The sequence below is a fragment of the Erythrolamprus reginae genome, chromosome 1, assembly GCF_031021105.1.
Source record: "Erythrolamprus reginae isolate rEryReg1 chromosome 1, rEryReg1.hap1, whole genome shotgun sequence".
In the NCBI taxonomy this organism is placed as follows: domain Eukaryota; kingdom Metazoa; phylum Chordata; class Lepidosauria; order Squamata; family Dipsadidae; genus Erythrolamprus; species Erythrolamprus reginae.
The window spans coordinates 356105767-356125383 of NC_091950.1; the positions used below are offsets into that span (position 1 = coordinate 356105767).

Below are 19617 nucleotides of genomic sequence, written 5' to 3' on the forward strand. Positions count from 1 at the left end.
GTGCGCACCCGCTCACGTATTTGCGTATTTTAATTTTTTACTTATTTTTTAAATGGAAGCTGAAACACAGCCGGTGGGAGGAATAAACGGGTTTTTCTGACGGAGGCGAAAGGCCCGCCTTTTCCGAGCGTGCGAAAGCAGGTTACGGCGAGCGTTTGTAAAATCCATTATTATGAATGAAACGCCGTCTCTTGAATGCACCTTCCGGCGATTTTCCTCAAGGACCGTAAATTCTGCTTCTGCGATGTCGGCAAAGGCTCCCCTCACCCTTCCCCAAAGAATTATTTCTCACAGGAAAGAAACGCTTCATGAAATATTATTTAATATGTAATAATATTTTCCCTTTAAGTCCGTAGCCATGCGGGGGTTTTTTGTAAAAAAGAACCAGGGTTTTTTTTTGGGGGGGGGGCGCAGAGCGAGAGGGAGAAAATCGGATTTGAAGGTTTATTATGGCCAAACTTGGCTCGCCTAAGATCAGCGTTTAGGTAACAAGGCGCGCGGCAGAGCGGCAAGCCGGGCTCGTGCCAAAGACAATTGCCAAGACGGTTGGCCGTCCAATAGAAACGCCCCGCAGTCCCTGCCGCTTTTTTTTTTTTTTTTTTGCTTCGGCGGCGCGCGGCTCCGCTTTATTACAGGCCGAACGTACGAGGGGGAGGGGAAAAAAAGCAACCATTCATGAGTTTTTGTGACGTCATCGGAGGGAGAGGGCGGAGCTTTCGCGAGCCTTTAGACACGCCCCCGCCGTCTATAAAAACAGCTCTCGAACTCTTTGTGCTGGTCAGTTTAGTTTGGAAGCAAACCTGTAGCTGCAGCGGGCGGGAAAAAGACGCTTCAACCCGAAAAAATTTTTAAACAAAAAAATAAAATAAAATCCGAACGGGAAAAATCGGAGAGTTTCTCACGGGGGGAAGCTCAGCCCGCTTCTCTTTCTGTTGGTTTAGTTCTAGTTCGCTCCCCCCCGCTCCTCCTCCTGCACTACTCCTTGTGCTGAGCTACTAGAAGGACGTTGGGTCGACCTCTTTGCTTAGGACTACATACATGTCTGTATTTTTCTCCATTCGTTGGTGAGTAAAGGCCGGCGAGGCTGGGGGGAGGGCATAAAAAAAAGAGAGAGGTTTTACGCCGCCTCCGCGAGAAGCCCGCCCTGGACGGACGGAGGAATGTCGGAGGGGCTGAAGGAGGGAGAAACAAAGGACGGAGGGGAGGGGCGCCACGAACGCAAGTGGTGGGCGCGTCCCTCCAAAACGGGGGGGGGGGGGGCAGGACGGCGCTTGGTTACGGTCCGGTCCTCGTCCCGGGTCGCCCGCAAGCGGGTCCCGCCGAGCCCGAAGTCTCCCCGGGTAACGGCGGGTGGCGTTCCGGGGACGTCCATTAAGCAGTCTGGGCACGTCCTATTGTTGGGGGGGGGGAGTAGAGGGCGCTTGAGGAGCGCTTCTTTGTTTTTTTAATCCGTCGCTTCTCCTCAGCTTCGCCGTGCCAGGAAAGAGCCGGTTCAGAAGAGCTGGACTTCCTGCGCGGTGGATGGAGGAGTCGGTGGAGGGACGAAGGAGGAGTGTGTGTGTGTGTGAGGATGTCTGGAGGTCGAGAGTGCCTGCTGCCGACGGTGTCCCGGTTTGGGGAGGGGGGGATTTTTATTTATTTTTTTGTCAGCAAAGTGTTAATTTTTTCCAGCAGGAGCTCGGTGGAGAAAACAAAACGGCTACTCTACTGGCTTGGTTTTCTGGGGCTAAATAAATAACCGGCACAACAGCTGTTTTTTCTCCCCTCAGCATTCCTAATTGCTACTGTTTAACTCCCTAGGTTGTTGGTTTTTTTTTAAAAAAAAATTTTTTTAATGGAACGCTAACCCATCAACGGCGGGGAATGGAGGAGCGGTTGGGGGGGGGGGGGTTATTATTAGAGGTATTAAAGCCCGAACAAAAGAACCAGACTGTTTAGAAGAATCTGCAGATAGCAATTAAGACTCCCAAACAACCCCCCCCCCCCCAGTTTCCTTATGGGGTTTCTCCTCCTCTTCCCAGGTGGGACACTACTTAAGCTTAAGAAAACTTAATCGCAGTAGGAAGTTTGCTGCTTAAACAGCTGCTTCTTTCAAGACTGCCAACAAAGGCAGCAGATGTGACTCTGGAACAGTGCTGCCACAGTTTTTTTATTTATTTGTTATTCCGCCTTTATTAGTTTGACAAGTGACTCGAGGCAGCAAACTTATCCAACACGCTTTCCTCATGCTACATTCCCCACAACAACCCTGTGAGGTGGGTTAAGACTGAGGAAGAGTGACTTGCCCAAAGTCACCCGGCTGGCTTTCATGGAAAAGGTAGCACTTAGAGTCCTTAGGGAGCTGGGCGGCATACAAATGTAACTAAATAAATAAACTCACAATCTCCTGCTTTCTAGCCTGCTGCCTTGCCGCTAGACTAAATTATTGTTCCAGTTAGGAAGTAATAACCTTAATGGAGGGAGGGGAGGCAGGGGGAGAGAAAAATGGGTTTAAGATTTTGTCATTTGCCTTCTGGGTGTTTCAGTTAAATCAGAAGCTCCTATATCCATCATTCCAAATGTGGGTGGACATGGTACAATAAGCCATAGTGGAGAGCAAGGGGTTCTGAACAGAAGTTCAGAAACTCCTGGTTCTGTCGGATTTATTCCTGAGTTTGAAAATTTAGACTTGCACAAAAATTGGGGGGCTCCAAATATGCCCCCAAACGTGTGTTTTAGGGCAGGTGCACCCAGTGGGTTAGGCTTGCACTTTAGAACTGAGTGCAGCCTGATTTCTTTGTCATTAAGAAGAGGAGTGAGCTGCGGCAAAGTTGTATAACCGCCTCCCTGGAATGTTTTCAAGAAAGGCTGGCTTGATGTAAGTAAGGATGCTTAAAGTATGTTTGCCTTTTGGCAGAGAGCACCAGCGGGAAAATAGCTCCCCCTCTCAGATATTAAGCCCTGATGTGCACATATTCCCATTGTCTCTGTGTATTGCCGCTTCTCTTGACAAATGCTATTAGAAGAATTAAATACCTTTTAGCAGACAGATAGTAAATTCTTTGCAGTTTTACCAGAATCCAGTAGTCTGAGTACAAGTGGCAAGCATGACGCAAAATATGCATCTCTTCTGAAAGAGCTAGTGCAGAAACAATGTAAGGAAAGTGAACTTCCCTCTATAAAACCTGTGAGATGAAATACTGAAATCTTTGGCAACTGATGTATTTTATCTTATTTGATGAATTTTCTTGTTGCTTTACATATAGTTCTGTTGCCAGACACTAACCTGGATGATTCCCTGGCCAATTAACTAATGTTTATATAAACCTCAAGAAACCAATGTTCCATTTAGCTACAACATTTTTTTTGTTTTCTATTCTGATTGTCTTAAAGTTTAGCTGTTTGGCTGATCTCAAATCCCCATCACAATGTTATTTCCCCATTTTTTTGCAAACAAAGACACTCAAAGGTTTATTCCCCAGTGTCGCTGGTAACTGTAAATCCTCCTCCTAGATAATTCTGTCCCAACTTGTTGCCTCTTTGCCAACTGTTTGAGTTTAAAGGGATGAGGATACTTTTCTCTGAATTTGCTATGAAGCGAGTTGTGGCACCCCACTAGGGAGGTGGGGGTAAAGTAAGATGTGAAGTAAGATCTGAGGACAAGATGCAAGTCTTCTTTCCTAAGATAGGTTAAGACCAAGGGACAGAGAGTGGAAAAGAAAAATAAACTGTGTTTTTGGTCTATTTTACCTGGAACATGCAAAGCTACGTGTTGCTTTGCTTGAATATATAGCTAAAATGTATAGCAGCATGCATTGTTGTTTTTCTTTAAAATATTTATATGGCTGCCCATCTTTCAGACAACTATGCGTGTGTCTCCAATAATATACTGCTCAAAAAAATAAAAGGAACACTCAAAGAACACATCCTAGATCTGAATGAATGAAATATTCTCATTGAATACTTTGTTCTGTACAAAGTTGAATGTACACAAGAAGCATGTGAAATTGATTGTCAATCAGTGTTGCTTCCCAAGTGGATAGTTTGATTTCACAGAAGTTTGATTTACTTGGAGTTATATTGTGTTGTTTAAGTGTTCCCTTTATTTTTTTTGAGCAGTATATTTTTTATTTTTTAGACTGTGTAATCATAATATAAAAGAATAAGCTTCTCCCAGCATTAGAACATCATTGTGATAACTTAAAAGTACAATATGCCTCCTAGTATTATAATACGTTACTTGTGCAAGTGATTCCTTGGGATGATCTGGCTTATTGTATTTAAGCTAAGCAAAGCTGTTGCTGGACATTCAGTGTTTGCATTTAAAGTATTAATTTAGAAAAGCAGCAGGTGCTATAAGAGCAAATAAGGAAGAAAGACCAGTATCATGACTGAATGGTACAATATAATTTTCTACCCATTATGATTTAGCCACTGGTGATTGATGGTTGCACATTCTTTATATTGATATTCTTGTGTGTTATTATCTGGAGTAAGTATTCTAAAAGATGCCTTTTAGTGTAGAGCAGCCAATTACCTTGCAATAGTATTTCTTTATGGCAGCCTTATGCTACAACATGCATTGCTTTTATTTCTATTGAAACTTAAGTGGGTGCAAGAAACTTTAAAGAAATGTGCTGGGAATTGAGGTAGAATTAGCACATGCCAAAATACAGAAGTTGTTGGCTTGCACGCATGTAAACTGTACTTTTGCTTTCAAAATAAATTATACTGGAAACAATGAGTATAAGGCTGAAACTGAAACAGAGGCTATAGAATGTATCAATCTGAAAACTTTTGGTGACTCATATGGTTTAAATTTTTTCTGAAGCCTTCACAGAATCTGTAGGACAGTGTTTTTCAACCTGTTCAAAATAGTTGAAGTACTTTCTTTCCAAAATAACTATTTTTATTTATCAGATTTATTTTCTGTCTATCTCGCAATTCAAGACTCTGAATTAAAACTGTATATATGCATTGAAATGGTTAAGTTTCTTAATCTGTACTAGAATTCCTTATCAATATTGGAGTCCCAGGTCTTCTTTGCTTATCTACTATTAACTGCGACTGAATGAAAGGGTAATTGCTGAAGTTGTCTCTCTGCCTTTGTTTCCAGCCCTGATTATTTGAGATCAGCTGACATGACTGAGGTGATGAGCGCTCCAACTATGGATGAGATTGGTTTAAGTCCCCGCAAGGATGGCCTATCCTATCAGGTAAATTCACTGCTGTGCAAAAAATCTTAGTGCAGCTAATTCAGTGTATGTTGCTAATGGATTAAATTGGGATTAAATAGTAACCTTTTTAGAAGGCTGATGAATTAGTTCTTAATATTTTTAAATTTTCAAAGCTATTTGTAATGCTTCCTTGGCAAGAGCAGTTGGAAAGCACACAGAATAAAACTCTTGGAATGTTTTGGGTTTGGAGGGATTTTATTGATAAGTAAATGTGCAAAAGTTCTATTGAAGAGTCTAGCTGATAAATGCACAAAGGATAAGACTTGCTTCTTATGAGATGTAAATGGTACTAAATGGTACTAAACATTATGGCTATGTCTCAATACCAGCTATATTCATTCAGAATATGGTTAATGGGCTTAATCTGGATGTATATGGTGGTATTGCAGTTTCCATTAAGGACTAAATGTCCTGTTGGATCTCTTGTGTGTTCTGTTGGATCTAGATCATTGGCAAGAAAGATATTTTATTGCCTTTGGGTAATTAATTGGTGTTAATCCAGGAGAAGAAAGATTGAGCATTGGTGATACATATTTTGATGGCCTTGAAGGTTGGATTACTATAATCTCTCCATAGGATGGTCCTTGAAGATGACTCACAGAACTGAAGCAATAGCACTGTTGGCCCGCCAATTATATGTGTAACGGGAACATCTAATTGTGCTATTTTTCATGGTACCTCCTAGAACTTGGAATAAATTTGACAACTGAGTATGCCTTCCTTGTTATGCTTTAATAGCATACTTTAGTTTAAGAGCAGTGGTTAGAATGTGATACTGCAGGCCAGTTCACTGCTGGGGGTTCGATTCTCACTGGCTCAAGGTTGACTCAGCCTTCCATCTTTCCGAGGTTGATAAAATGAGGACCTAGATTATTGGGAGCAATGTGATGAATCTGTAATTGTCTTAGAAAGGGCTATAAAGCACTATGAAGTATTACTGCTATTGAAAGTGTATAGCCTTACAGCGTTTGTTTCTAACCTGGCTTTGTATAGGGCCTTGATCTAATTGAATACTACTCAAATTGTTTAAATATATTTCTGAATAAATAAAGGTAGTCCTCAACTTACAACAGTTCATTTAGTGACTGTTCAAAGTTAACATGGTGCAGAAAAGGATGACTTAGGACTCTCTTTCACACTTGTGGCTGTTGCAGCATCCCAATGGCTACATAGTTAAAATCCAGTTGCTTGGCAACGGGTTCATATTTATGACAGCTGCAGTGTCCCAGGGTCATGTGATCAGCTTTTGCAACTTTCTGACAAGCAAAATCAATAGGAAATCCAGAGTCACTTAACAGCCACGTTATTAACAAATGCAAAAAATCACTTAAAACAGTGGCAAGGAAAGTCATAAAATGAGGCAAACTCACTTAAGAAATGTTTCACTTAGCAACATAAATGTTGGGCTCAATTGTGGTCATAACTTAAGGACTACCTATGGGTGGATTGCAATGTATAAAGTGGCAGTTTGATTTTATAAGGCGCTAGTAGGTTTTGCTTAAGCATTTTCTAATCTCATTAGGATTTTCCCCCTCAGCGGTTCTTAATGCTGCTCTGGCTTTTGAATGGATGGAGGTGTAGGTCACTTCTGACATCTTTCACATTCAATTATCTCTGAAAACTTCCTTTAGGTGAATGGCAGTGCAAGGAATCTTTGTTACTTCAGGCTAATTTTAACAATGTTTTTTTTAACTTGATTTTGGAATGAATCCCAGTGGAAAAATACAGTTAGCAAACATTGCATCAGAACTGAAAAAAGCCACATGAATTTCCAGTGTAAGGCTCAAGGGTCTTAACTATTTTGAGACTGACCTGAATTAGAATAAGTAAACTTTGTGTTTCAGATAACTTTGGCCAGCTGGATTGAATTCAATATGTTTAGACTACCAATACTGAGTGAAGCAGAAGCACTGTTAAATCAATGGCCTTAAGCATATTGCTTTTTCCTTGTTCCTGCCCACAAAGACTTGGCAATGTTTGGACTTGGGATGATTTTATGACTATATTTTGGCTCATAAATCATCCAAACTACCAGCAATTCAGATTTTAAAGTGTTTTTAAAGAATGTCTTCTTAATCTCTATCTCTAAGAACAAAAACAATTCCAAGGTTATGCAAGATGGCATTGTCTCTTGTCTTATAAATATATTAGAATTTATATAGTTTGAACCTGACTTGTGCTATGTCTGTACCACAAGTTCAGATCATTCTAAACATCTACAGTATGGATTCATTTGTTGTCTATATATTTGCAAGGCAAAAATCATTGAATGCTAGTATTGTTTAGAGAAACCCTGTCTACCAATTGTGTTTTCTATGTTCTAAATCGGAGGCACCCAATCTTTTGGGCACCAGGGATCAGTTCCGTGGAGGGAAGTTTTTTTCGAGAGCCAGAGGGTGTGTGGTTTCGCATGTTGCCTGCAGATGGGACTTTGCTTGTTTGCACAGCCTGGTTTCTGGCATGCCACAAACTGGTGCCAGTCAAGCAATGGACGGTGGGGGTTAGGGACCCCTGCTCTAAATAGAAATATTGCCTGCATTTTAACTCTTTATCTTATTAAATAATAGGGGAAAATCCCATTTAAAAACTTTTAAATTAAATTGAAAAGTTTGCTTACCACTGAAAAGAAAGCTGAAGATCCAGGTTTATTTATTTATTTTATTTATAATATAAATTTATAAGGCTAGAGAAGCCATTGTGACTCGAGGCAATCCAGTACATGACTTGAAAATGACAAATGATGGCTCTAGGACTTCTTGGTGAACCTGAACACAAATTTGCAGACCAGTATAGCTCTTCAGAGTTTTTGTCGCTATAAAATTGGGACCTATAGGTTCCTTGTTATCTCTCAGAAAACATCTAGAGATATACCAAGGGGTAGATACTAATCTGCGACACACACACACACACACACACACCCCTGATTCAGAGGTAAGAGGAGCATTTTTTTCTCCTTGTGAATCTGAAAGAGGAAGCCACTGGATGCTGAAGAGACCTGTTCTTTTCTGGAAGGTTACTATACTGTAGTACTGTTCTGATGCTTTCTAATTCTACGTAAAGAATTCTCCAGCCTCGGGACATCATTTTGTTTCTGGGATGGCCAGAAACCAAAATCTGTTCACCCTAATCTATTACTCCTACCAAAAAAATGTCTCCATTGCATTGTGCACTTTCTAATGTCAGCATTCCCCAAAATAACAGCTGCCCGCTCCAGTCAAATCGAGAAGTGTAACAACTCAAATGTGATCTAGAGAGTTATTTCCCTCCTGTTCTGAGTTCTCAATCAGCTGCTAAGTAATGCATTCATGAATAAGCAAAGCTGCAGAATTGCATCTGTCCTCAAGACTTGGATAGGAACTCCAGGAAGAAACAATGCCCAGCTTTGCAAGCCATGCCTGGGGCTGTATCCTGAAAGTGGGTGGCGTCAGGAGTGATTTGGGCAAGAGTTTTTAGAAGTTTTAAAAGGTGAAGTGGCTGCTTTAAAAATCTGCAAATCTTGCCATTTTGCCCCTTAAGCCCCCTCCCAATTATTATTTTTTTTGGGGGGGGGGCACAATTTCAAAATTACCAAATGGTACATACACCAGTGGTAAAGGGAGTGTGTAATAATGTTAATGTATGGGAACTCTTCTCCCTTTACATTTTATTAATATCAACATACAGCTGAAAGTGACAAAATGGTAAAAAAAATCTAATTTAATGGTGAGTGAATATCCAAACATTTTTGTTCAGTGAATTTTATACTTTTTAAAATATTGCTTGACTCTTGAAGCAAAAGCTTTGCAATTTTTCAGCATGAATTTGGGATGGCATCCGTTATGTTCTCCTATTTTCCTTTCTACCTGGAAATGACTCCCCCCCCCCAAGTTGGTCATTCTTGACAATTGACTTTAGCACTAATCATAGTATTTGAAACGGAAGTTGACCTAGGACTAAAATATCCCTGCTTTGCTGTCAAAATAATGTTGTGTTGAAATTCCTTTAAAGAGAATCTAAAAAGAGACTTCTTAGAATAGAATATAAAGTGATGACCATAAAGTGATGACCTCTCATTGTGATAGCTGGGTTGAATAAACAAAGTTCAGAGACCCAAGTATTTTTTTTCTATACAGTATATGTAAATTGAAATTACTATAACAAAGTGGTAACTAAGTGCATTGATCCTTATGACAGCAGGCATTCAAAGCTGATCCAAAAGCAACCCAAGCTGTTGTGTGAAGGAGCTGTGAATTGGAAACCTGCCAAAGTAGTACCCCAGAATAGGTTTCTGTTTTTGCAAATGAGTCCAGGTGATCCCTTGTAGTGAGATCTCTTTATTTATTTTATTTATTTTATTTCATTTATTAAATTTGTATGCCGCCCCTCTCCATAGACTCGGGGCGGCTCACAGCAATAATAGAAAAACAATATACAATACAAATCTAATAATTAAAACTAAAAACCCATAATTTAAAAAACATGCACACAACATACCATACATAAACAATATAGGCCTGGGGAAGTTATCTCAGTTCCCCCATGCCTGACGACAGAGATGGGTTTTAAGGAGCTTACGAAAGGCGAGGAGGGTGGGGGCAATTCTGATCTCTGGGGGGAGTTGGTTCCAGAGAGTCGGGGCCGCCACAGAGAAGGCTCTTCCCCTGGGCCCTGCCAAACGACATTATCAGCTGTAGAAGGAGAAGCAATTCTGGTATACATGACTTGGACTGCACAGCACACTTGTTTTGTTTTGGGCTCTCTTTGTGGGTGTTGTTTTCGCACTGTTAAAGACAAATCTTCCTGAGATCCACCACGCCAAAATCTCTGAACTGTTAATACTGTTGGGGTTCATCAAACCAAAATGAACCAGCTGGATGACTTCTGCCTCTGGTCATCCTTATGGGGGTAGTAAAAATAGTCTTAATTGTGTCTCTGGTAGGTTCACTGAATCATGATACACATGCCTGAGGTTGCAACCAGACAGTGCAGTCAATGGGTTTGGGCTGGCTGCATTCAGATAGCACTGAATAAATATGCCCCTGCCTACTACTGCTAATTTCGGTGAAAGTCTTGTAGAATGTATAGACTAGAACCAGTCGATAATCTGGCTAGATGCTTAAAACTTCTTCTCAGTAGTATTGGTTTTCTTACTAGCAAGGGTTGGTTAAGTATTTTTTTCCATTCTGGGGCTAATTTCAGTAAGTTCTAGAGGAAGGGGGTGGGGTATCACTTGGCACAGGAAAAGATGTTTATCTTCAAGTTTTGAGTTTTATTGTTTTTCTCTCCTCTTTGAGGTGCCTAGCAAATAAGTATTCTCATCTATGAATATTGCAAATAAAATAATAATAAAAGTAATGGTTACTTGTATTTGAACAGCTAAGTGATTTTTCTGTTATTTGGTTCTTCTTCCTATGGCAGTCACAGAACACATTCATAATGTACCAGTCTGCTTCCTATGTCTCTGTGACTTGAGAGTTTGTTAAATGTTTAGTTGTATTTTTTTACTGCTGTCATAGTGAAAAAATTATATAAAATGCAGAGCAGAAAGGGAATTTGCAATAAATCCTCAGAAAATTGAACAAAAAACAATGTGATAATTGATATGATAACATGATAACAAGCAGATTTTTTGGCGAAAAGGTACAAAATCTATAATTTAGCTTTGCTTTTGGCTGATCAGATTGACTCCAAAGAGTGTGCAATATTCTAGCACCAAGCAAGATACAACAACAGCAGCAGCAGCAGCAGCAGCAGCAACAACAACAACAAAAAGTGGTGGGTAGAAGTAGGAAGGATAGGTGTATCCATTTCAGCTGTAAAATCTGCACTTTGGTATTAATCTTGATAGATCCTGTAGACTTAATATATTTGTGGATGGCAGAGAATAATTGTCTACAGCAGATACTAGTACCTCACAGCTGATCTCCAGTATTAACCAGGATTGAATCTAGTTAGAATTGGATAGGAAACCGACATGAGTTCTCATGAGTTGTAGACTTAACTGAGAAATTGAAAAACTATCCTGGATGACAGCAGCAATAAATCAAGAAAGCTATAGGGTTTGCAAGTCATCCTCGGGAATTGAGTTCAAATAGAGCTAAGTTCAAGAACTCGACTTACAACAGTTTATTTAGTGACCATTCAAAGTTACAACCGCATTGATAAAAAGCGACTTGCGACCACTTTACACACTTACAACTGTTGCATCCCCATGGTCATATGACCAAAATTCAGATGTTTGCAGGATTCTGGGGTCATGTGATACACTTTTGCAATCTTCTGACAAGCAAATCACTTACCAACCCTGTTACTCACTTAACAAATGCAACAATTCACTTAACAACTGTGGCAAGAAATGTCACTGAATGGGGCCAACTCACTTAACAAAGGTTTAGCATACATTTTTGGGTTTTAAGTGCAGTTACAATTTGAGCTGTAAATTTTAACATTCAGCAAGGAAGACAATGTTGACTCCAATGCTCGGCTCTGAAAACCACAGAAATGGTTTTTAAGTACTTTCCCCTCCTCCTCTAAAGAGAAGAGTGCAAGCAATATTTAGCTGAATATCTTCATGGATTAAAATGTCATTATGCAAAAGGCTCTTGTTTCTTTGCTTCTATGACAGCTTATCCTTGTTTCTCTGTCATGTGCTGGGAAATGTGACTTCATTTATTTTCCATTGGGCCATCCATAATCCTTGAGTGAAATTGCAACATCTCATTTTTATGCTTCCTTGATTATTTAAAAAAAAAAACATGACTTAGTGGAAAAACCCTGACCTCTTCTATCTCGGCAGCTGTTACAGATAAGATTCTTCAGGCTATTTAAATCACACACAAAACATATATATATTCGGAGCTGTTTATTTAAAGAAATCATTTATTCCTTTAAAATGGGATAGGTCAGCATATTTTCAAAACAGCTATTCCACTTTGACCTTATGTGCTTTCCATAACAAAGAAGGTTTAATGCTATTCTGTCCTGTGCTGCTATTCATTGTAAATATAGGAGGTGTGTGGTTTCCCTACTGAGGATATTGTCAGCATATTGGTTTATCCAAATTATGAACTTGGCTGCAGCTCATCTCTTCCCCCAAAGATACCTGATAGTGTTGGTTGAGGATAATGGGAATTGTAGTGCTGAACAATATGGGAATGCTCTGCTCAGGAAAGCAACTTTTAATAAATGAGAACCTTTCCCCCCTCTTGACTGGGGATACAAACTTGATGCTTTATACACAACCTGTAGAATCCATACAGAGCTATTTGGTCATCTGATGTGTTTTAATGGTGAGATGGAAACTCCAACTTAGTTTATAAATACCTATGATCAGACACTAATATTGCAGTTATTTCCATATGAGCTTTAATAGATATTAGTGTTATCTGAAGTTTTGAAAAATATCTAGGTAGCATAATACTCAGATTTGTTGGAATGCAACTCTTAGTATCTCTAGGTCAAATGCATGTGCTGGCTTGAGAGTTAGTGTCTAAAACATCTGGGAACAGGTCAGCAAAAAGCTGACTAAGGAAATGGTATCTGTTGAATATCTGCAAAGCTCAGACAGTGGGCCAGTGGAATTGTCAAGATGCTGGTTTGCCAACAGTAACATCTGGCAGTACTAACTTGGCTAGAGTAAAATGGCAGGTTACTTAATGTAATGGCTGAAAGTATATTTGTGTATGATCTGATGTTGGCAAGAATCCAGTGGAGTATAAGGAATAGAGACAACCAATCCTTCCAAGAGGAGAATTTGAGTCATTAAATAGTGAGTTGTCTGATGATGTCCAGTTAGTCAAGCATTGCCATAATTCATACATTATGGGTGACCCAGGCCTAGCTCCAAAACTGAACTATATATAATGATGATTCAGAAAGTTGATGAGCAGGACATTTGTTGCATTTTGGATCCTTTGTCCACTATAAATGCAGTTCATGCTTATTTATAGACATTAGAGTAACTTGAAGTTCAGTTTTCTGAATGTCTTTTGTGTACAGAATACACAAAGAGCCTTCCTTATTTAATCATTTGTATGGTCTATATCTCACAAATACAACAGATGAGAGTAAACAATTAAAAAAACACTAATAACGATCAAGTGCAATGTTCTTGAGGTCCAAAACATTTGCTTCTATTTTGCCAATCAAATAGCAGACTAATAACCCACCAGACCTTAGGAAAAACTGGCAGGGTTAGGACTGTCTAGACTTTGAGAGGAAAGTTTTTTCCATGGGGACAAACTAATTAGCCGAGAATCTCAGCTGCCTATTTTGCTCTAAATTTTACAATAAGGTATCTTATTAGTTTAATTATAATATAGATTTTGAATATGAATGGGGCTAAGTTTAAAGCATTTTTCATCTTTGACGTTTATAGGGGGATATTTGGATAGCTGTGAATAAATGAAAATCTACTGAAAATTCATTGGATTGGAGATATTGATTACTGTAAATCTCTTATTTCAGATTTTCCCTGACCCTTCAGATTTCGATCGTTATTGCAAGCTGAAGGACCGCCTCCCATCCATTGTGGTGGAACCAACAGAAGGAGATGTGGAGAGTGGAGAATTAAGATGGCCACCTGAGGAGTTTCTCGTTCAGGAAGAAGAGGAACAGAACTGTGATGGAACAAAGAAAGAGAGCAAGGAACAGTAAAAGCACCGAAGATCTTCTGTTCTACTCAAGATGTTAGGCCATCTTGAGGGAGCTAGAACAGCTTTCCGAAGGGTCTTTTCTACGAAAGACATTCAATTTTGCACCTGCAAGATCTTAGTTTTTTTCATATTCTCTATTGAGAACTGAAGCGCTTGACGTGACCGTCTCCAGCTAAAAACTAAGAAAGTTTGGGCAGGCAAAACAAGCCAAAAATGATTGCCCTTCTCAAGATCATTGTTGAATTCTGTGGTGGTTGCCTGGGGCAGCCGGGAAATTAGAGGGCGCTTTGGTGGAGGAGTAGGCCAGCAGGAAGCATACTTCTTTTGAAGTGTGTGGTATTAGAAGAAATAACTGCAAGTATAAATGCAGCTGAGTTCTGTAAGGGACTGCCTCTGGCTACAAATGCATGAGAATAGTGTTCATCTCTCGAAACCTTGCCTTCTCATAGTGTTTTTTCTGGTTTTATGTGTGCATGTGTTTAGAGGCTGGAAGACAAGCCACTGAAACGCTCCTATGACACGTTAGGCAGTCTTCCTGCAGAACACCATGGGTTAATAACTAGGTTGGCCTTTTGCAGCCGAGTGTCCTCTTAAAGTCGCACCATCTTTGTCAGGCTGCAGATCTGCCTCTGGCTTGCTCACCTTTGCACATGAACTATATTTTTAATGTCTTTTTTTTTTCTTGGCCCTCTTTAAGCATGCATTTTAACATCGCAGTGAATAGCTTTGTTATGGCCATTGTGCTGTTGACTGTAGAAATGGCCTTTACTACTTGTTCTGCAGTTATCTTGTTTAGGCTGTAAACGATCACATTTTGTTCTGTTTGGGAGGTGGGATTGGAAGAAATGCTTCTTTAGAAAAAGCTTCAGAAGATTTTGACATGGAAAAAAAGTATATTTTCTTTCCTGCTGCTGAAGCTACTGTTTAACTTTCTCGGTCAGCAATGCATCTGGTTGCTGTGAAATACGGCTTTTTCATTAGGACTGATTTATGATTTAGTCATGCGTCAATGCTGGATCAAGGGCTCGTGATTATAGTACAGGGTCAACCAAGGCTGTTAACTAGGAAGATCTTAAGAGAATTGGTATCCCTTTTAAAAGCAGGATGGTGAAAGCAGGACTTATTTTCAAAAACAAAAGGTATTACAGCGTCTCAGTATTGTGGAGAAGATTACACTTTTTTGAACCAAGGTTTTTTTTAAAAAAATTGACTTACCTTGTTCACAGGTTCTAAATTCCCCATTATAATTTCATTCTTCATGTCCCATATATCTCTCTCTTCCAAGAAGGCAAACAAATAGTTATATAAGCTAAATTGGCGGCCTCATTAAAAAGAAAAACTCTGTCTGACTTCTTGGCAAGAAGTTCCACAAAGTTGAAATTTCAACTACAACTTTCAAATACTAAAAGCCAACGATTCCATATTAATTTTGCAGAAACTAAAACTTTGTAATGTATAAACATCATAGCCTTAACAAGATAGTCAAAATAATCCTTAGTTTCCCATGATTTTTTTCATTCCTAATTTGTTGGAACTCTTATGTATGTGCTATATATAAAAGACACACGCATACACACATACACTTATTTTTGATACCTCATGAGTAGTAAAATTGCTGGTAATGGATTAGAGTTGCTTGTTGAAATCAGGGTTACTTTTTTCAGTCTCGTCTCGCATGTGTTTTCCACATAATGGCAATAACTTAACAGCTGTGAATCATTGTTACATGTGGATGTGAGATTGTAGGGATGTAGTTGGGTGTTCTTGTGTGTGTGTTTTTCAGCCAAGAACCTGTAACACATATACTACCTGTCTTGGTGGATATTTGGGCATCGCTGAAATTTGTCTTGCACCCTTGCCTTGTCAAGGTTGCTTTAAAACGGATGGATCCAGGTGGTTTTTTTTGTATTTTTGAATCTGTTCTTGTCTTGCTGTTCAGTACAATGAGCTTTCACACTTGCACCCAACCTGAATTGCCCTAATTTTTCTCTCTTCAAAAGTCACTTTTTGGTTCTCCATTTTTGTCCCAGTTTGAAGTTGTCAAATATTAACCACTCAGACTCAGAAAAACAAAAATCCTTAATGCTTTAAGGACAGAGTGGAGTTGTTGTTTGTCTTTGAATATTTGCATATCATTTTTTTTTTGCTTTTTTAAAAAGATACAATTGTTGCTTGTATTTCTGTCACTTTTGAATGTGTCTGAGGAACAAAGCACTCCAGTGGAACTTTTCCTGTTATATATTACATTCTATATTTCTGTAAAAATTCTTTTTTGAGCCTCAGGGAAAAAGCTAGCATTTTTTTCAAACTACTTTTGTCACTGTGACAGTTGTAAATAAAGTTTGAAAATGCTTTCCAAATTCTTAAGAGGTGTCCTAATTTATTTATATCATTTAAAGCTTTGGCTTTCCCATGGCCTTTTAAATAAACATTTTTCACAAATTTGGATGAAGGTGAAGTCATCTCATTGAACAGAGCAATCGTAGTTTCATTTTACTGCAAAGGTGGGGAGAAGAAGATCCATTGGTATGGAACACTCACTGTTCTCTCTCTCTCACCAAAGCCAGGAGGATCTAGAATTTTTCTTTAATTCTTTTGACTATTCTCTACAATGGATGTAGTGACACTGTGCCCACCTTGTGTTGCTAAGCAAAGTCATCTGCAGATGTGTCACTGGAAAATGGGCCTTTGAATCTCATCCCAACAGAGTACTGTATACCACTGCTACCTTCCTGCACCTCAGGTAGAGCAGTCATGTGTAAATCCAAATATATAGCAAACAAGGCATTTCAGGAATAGTTTTAATCTAAAGCAAATCAAAACATTCAGAAGTGGGGTTAGGGGAAACTTTTTTCTAATTAATTCACTCCTTGCCATCCTTGAGAGGTGGGCTTAAGTAGTATGGCATCGCCATTGTCCCCAAATGGTGTATCTCCAAGTTAAAGCTTTAAGAATATTATACAATGGTACCTCTACCTACAAATGCCTCTACTTACGAACTTTTCTAGATAAGAACCAGGTGTTCAAGATATTTTGCCTCTTCTCAAGAACCATTTTCCATTTACAAACCTGAGCCTCCAAAACTGTAACCAGAAAAGGCAGGGAGAATTCTCCGTGGGGCCTCTAGGAATCTTCAGGGAGGAAAAAGGGCTGGAAAAGACAGGGAGAAGCCTCTGTGGGGCTTTTCTAGGAATCTCCTGGGAGGAAACAGGGCCGTAAAAGGTGGGGAGAAGCCTCCGTGGGGCCTCCCTAGGAAACTCCTGGGAGGAAAAACGGCCTCCACCCTCCCTGTGGTTTCCCTAATCACACACATTATTTGCTTTTACATTGATTCCTATGGGAAAAATTGCTTCTTCTTACTTAAGAACCTGGTCACGGAACAAATTAAGTTAATAAGTACAGGTACCACTGTACCATGTTTCTCCAAGAACACCCAGTCTTATTTTCTTTTGACCCCTGAAAAAAACGGCTAGGTCTTTTTGGAGGGTTCAAAATTAATGGCACCGATAGCTCCGCCCAACAGGAGCCCTCTGCTGGCCCACGTCTGTGGCCACTTGCTGCCACTCACATGCATCACCCCAGCCTCTGTTTCACCTTCAGCCTTCTGCAGCCGATAACAGAGCTCCAGATTGAGATGCCTTCCCTTGACAGCTGATAATAGAGCCCTGGATCAATACGGAGCTCTGTTATCGGCTGCAGATGCCTTCTGGCAGGGATATAAATGGAAAACAGGCCAGGGAGAAGCAGGTGTTGAGGTGTGCGAGGCCTGCTAAATAAGTAAGTGGGGCAACTCCACCCCTTCCATCCTCACCCTAGCTTATTTTTTACCTGTGTGCTTCGTCCCATCCCCTGCACCCTGGGGTGGACAGGGTCTTAATCAGGGCTAATTTTGTGGGTGGGGCTTAATTTGATCGCACACACTCAAAAACATGATAGGGCTTCTTTTCAAGGTGGGTTGTAGTTGTGGAGAAAGATGATACTTGTAGCAGAACATCATTACAAATGAAACTTGTGAGGGCAAGATGAGTCCTAAGCAGTTCTGGAATTTAAGTGGAAGGAGATATTGTTTGTTTTTAATTTTAGTCAGTTTCAAGGAATTGTCGCTACATGATGCTGGGTTAACATAAAAATTAGCTAGCTAACTTCTCTACACTCCATCCCCGTGGTGGGTTGCTACCACTGCGCCCCAGAACTCCATTCCAGTAGTGGCCGTCAGATTGCACAATTTGCACACAACCAACTTCGTCACTGGTCCATCAGGTGGCACCATCTTTTTCTGAATTTTTGGGCCTGTTTTGTTTCCTGTGCATGTGCAGAAGCAAAATCTTGTGAAGGGATGGTCGTGCATGCAAGATTTTGGCAATTTTTTACTTCCGTGCATTGCAATATCCTTTCAAAAAAAGTGGGCCTGTACAAAAGAAGCAAAACTCCCTCTTCACAACAGTGAACCCTTTATCCTCACCAAGAAATTGTGGGTCAATTCCGAGCCTTCTCTAGTATGTTCGATCACCATTCTCTCCTTCCACCCAACCTCTGCTGCAGAAAGAGCAGCTGTACACACACAGGTACAGGTTATTCTGAATGTAGAATATTTAAATCTTGCTCTTAAATCTATGATGTCTTATCTGCAAAAAATCAAAGGACCGCCAGATGATATTATATAAGAACATTCCTTAGGTGCCAACTAATGTTACTGGAGTTTTGCAGTCCAAATACATTTCCCGTAATGTTCTTTGCATATGATGTTGGAATAGCAATAGAAACAGAAACATAGAAGTCTGACGGCAGAAAAAAGACCTCATGGTCCATCTAGTCTGCCCTTATACTATTTTCTGTATTTTATCTTAGGATGGATATATGTTTATCCCAGGCATGTTTAAATTCAGTTACTGTGGATTTATCTACCACGTCTGCTGGAAGTTTGTTCCAAGGATCTACTACTCTTTCAGTAAAATAATATTTTCTCATGTTGCTTTCGATCTTCCCCCAACTAACTTCAGATTGTGTCCCCTTGTTCTTGTGTTCACTTTCCTATTAAAAACACTTCCCTCCTGGACCTTATTTAACCCTTTAATATATTTAAATGTTTCGATCATGTCCCCCCTTTTCCTTCTGTCCTCCAGACTATACAGATTGAGTTCATTAAGTCTTTCCTGATACGTTTTATGCTTAAGACCTTCCACCATTCTTGTAGCCCGTCTTTGGACCCGTTCAATTTTGTCAATATCTTTTTGTAGGTGAGGTCTCCAGAACTGAACACAGTATTCCAAATGTGGTCTCACCAGCACTCTATATAGCGGGATCATAATCTCCCTCTTCCTGCTTGTTATACCTCTAGCTATGCAGCCAAGCATCCTACTTGCTTTCCCTACCGCCTGACTGCACTGTTCACCCATTTTGAGACTGTCAGAAATCACTACCCCTAAATCCTTTTCTTCTGAAGTATTTGCTAACACAGAACTGCCAATACAATACTGCCAATACAATTATCTACAATCATTTTTACAGTATTAAATGTATGGTATAAATTAATAACATGGACTTGACTACAGTTACAGGTGTTCAGTGATTGAATATATGGAGTTAGCTTGCCATGAAGATCTTGCTTTGTGCTCATTGAAAAGCTGTATCTATGAACAAACTGATGTGTTCAATTAGCAATCAATTTATCGTATATGATTGATTGTTGCAGGTGATTATTTAGATTCCCAGAATAAAATATGCCACATAATAGGTACATTAGATACAGCCACTCCTCTTCAGCAAGT

The 19617-nt window shown here is 39.8% G+C and overlaps 1 protein-coding gene across 1 annotated transcript; it reads left to right on the top strand.

Moving 5' to 3' along the window:
- Positions 1 to 585: 585 nt before the first annotated feature.
- On the top strand, positions 586 to 16209 carry LBH (LBH regulator of WNT signaling pathway). Its single transcript, XM_070734307.1, has 3 exons — positions 586 to 1064; positions 5096 to 5195; positions 13662 to 16209. The coding sequence occupies exons 1-3, from the start codon at positions 1039 to 1041 to the stop codon at positions 13848 to 13850; spliced, it is 315 nt and encodes a 104-aa protein (XP_070590408.1). The 5' UTR covers positions 586 to 1038; the 3' UTR covers positions 13851 to 16209.
- Positions 16210 to 19617: the final 3408 nt, after the last annotated feature.

What these genes read in the sequence shown, in the direction of transcription:
- LBH (XM_070734307.1), top strand. Translation starts at nt 1,039, where the DNA reads ATGTCTGTATTTTTCTCCATTCGTTG. An exon ending in GTATTTTTCTCCATTCGTTG is followed by an intron (nt 1,065 to 5,095) that starts GTGAGTAAAGGC and finishes CTTTGTTTCCAG; the next exon opens with CCCTGATTATTTGAGATCAG. An exon ending in AGGATGGCCTATCCTATCAG is followed by an intron (nt 5,196 to 13,661) that starts GTAAATTCACTG and finishes CTCTTATTTCAG; the next exon opens with ATTTTCCCTGACCCTTCAGA.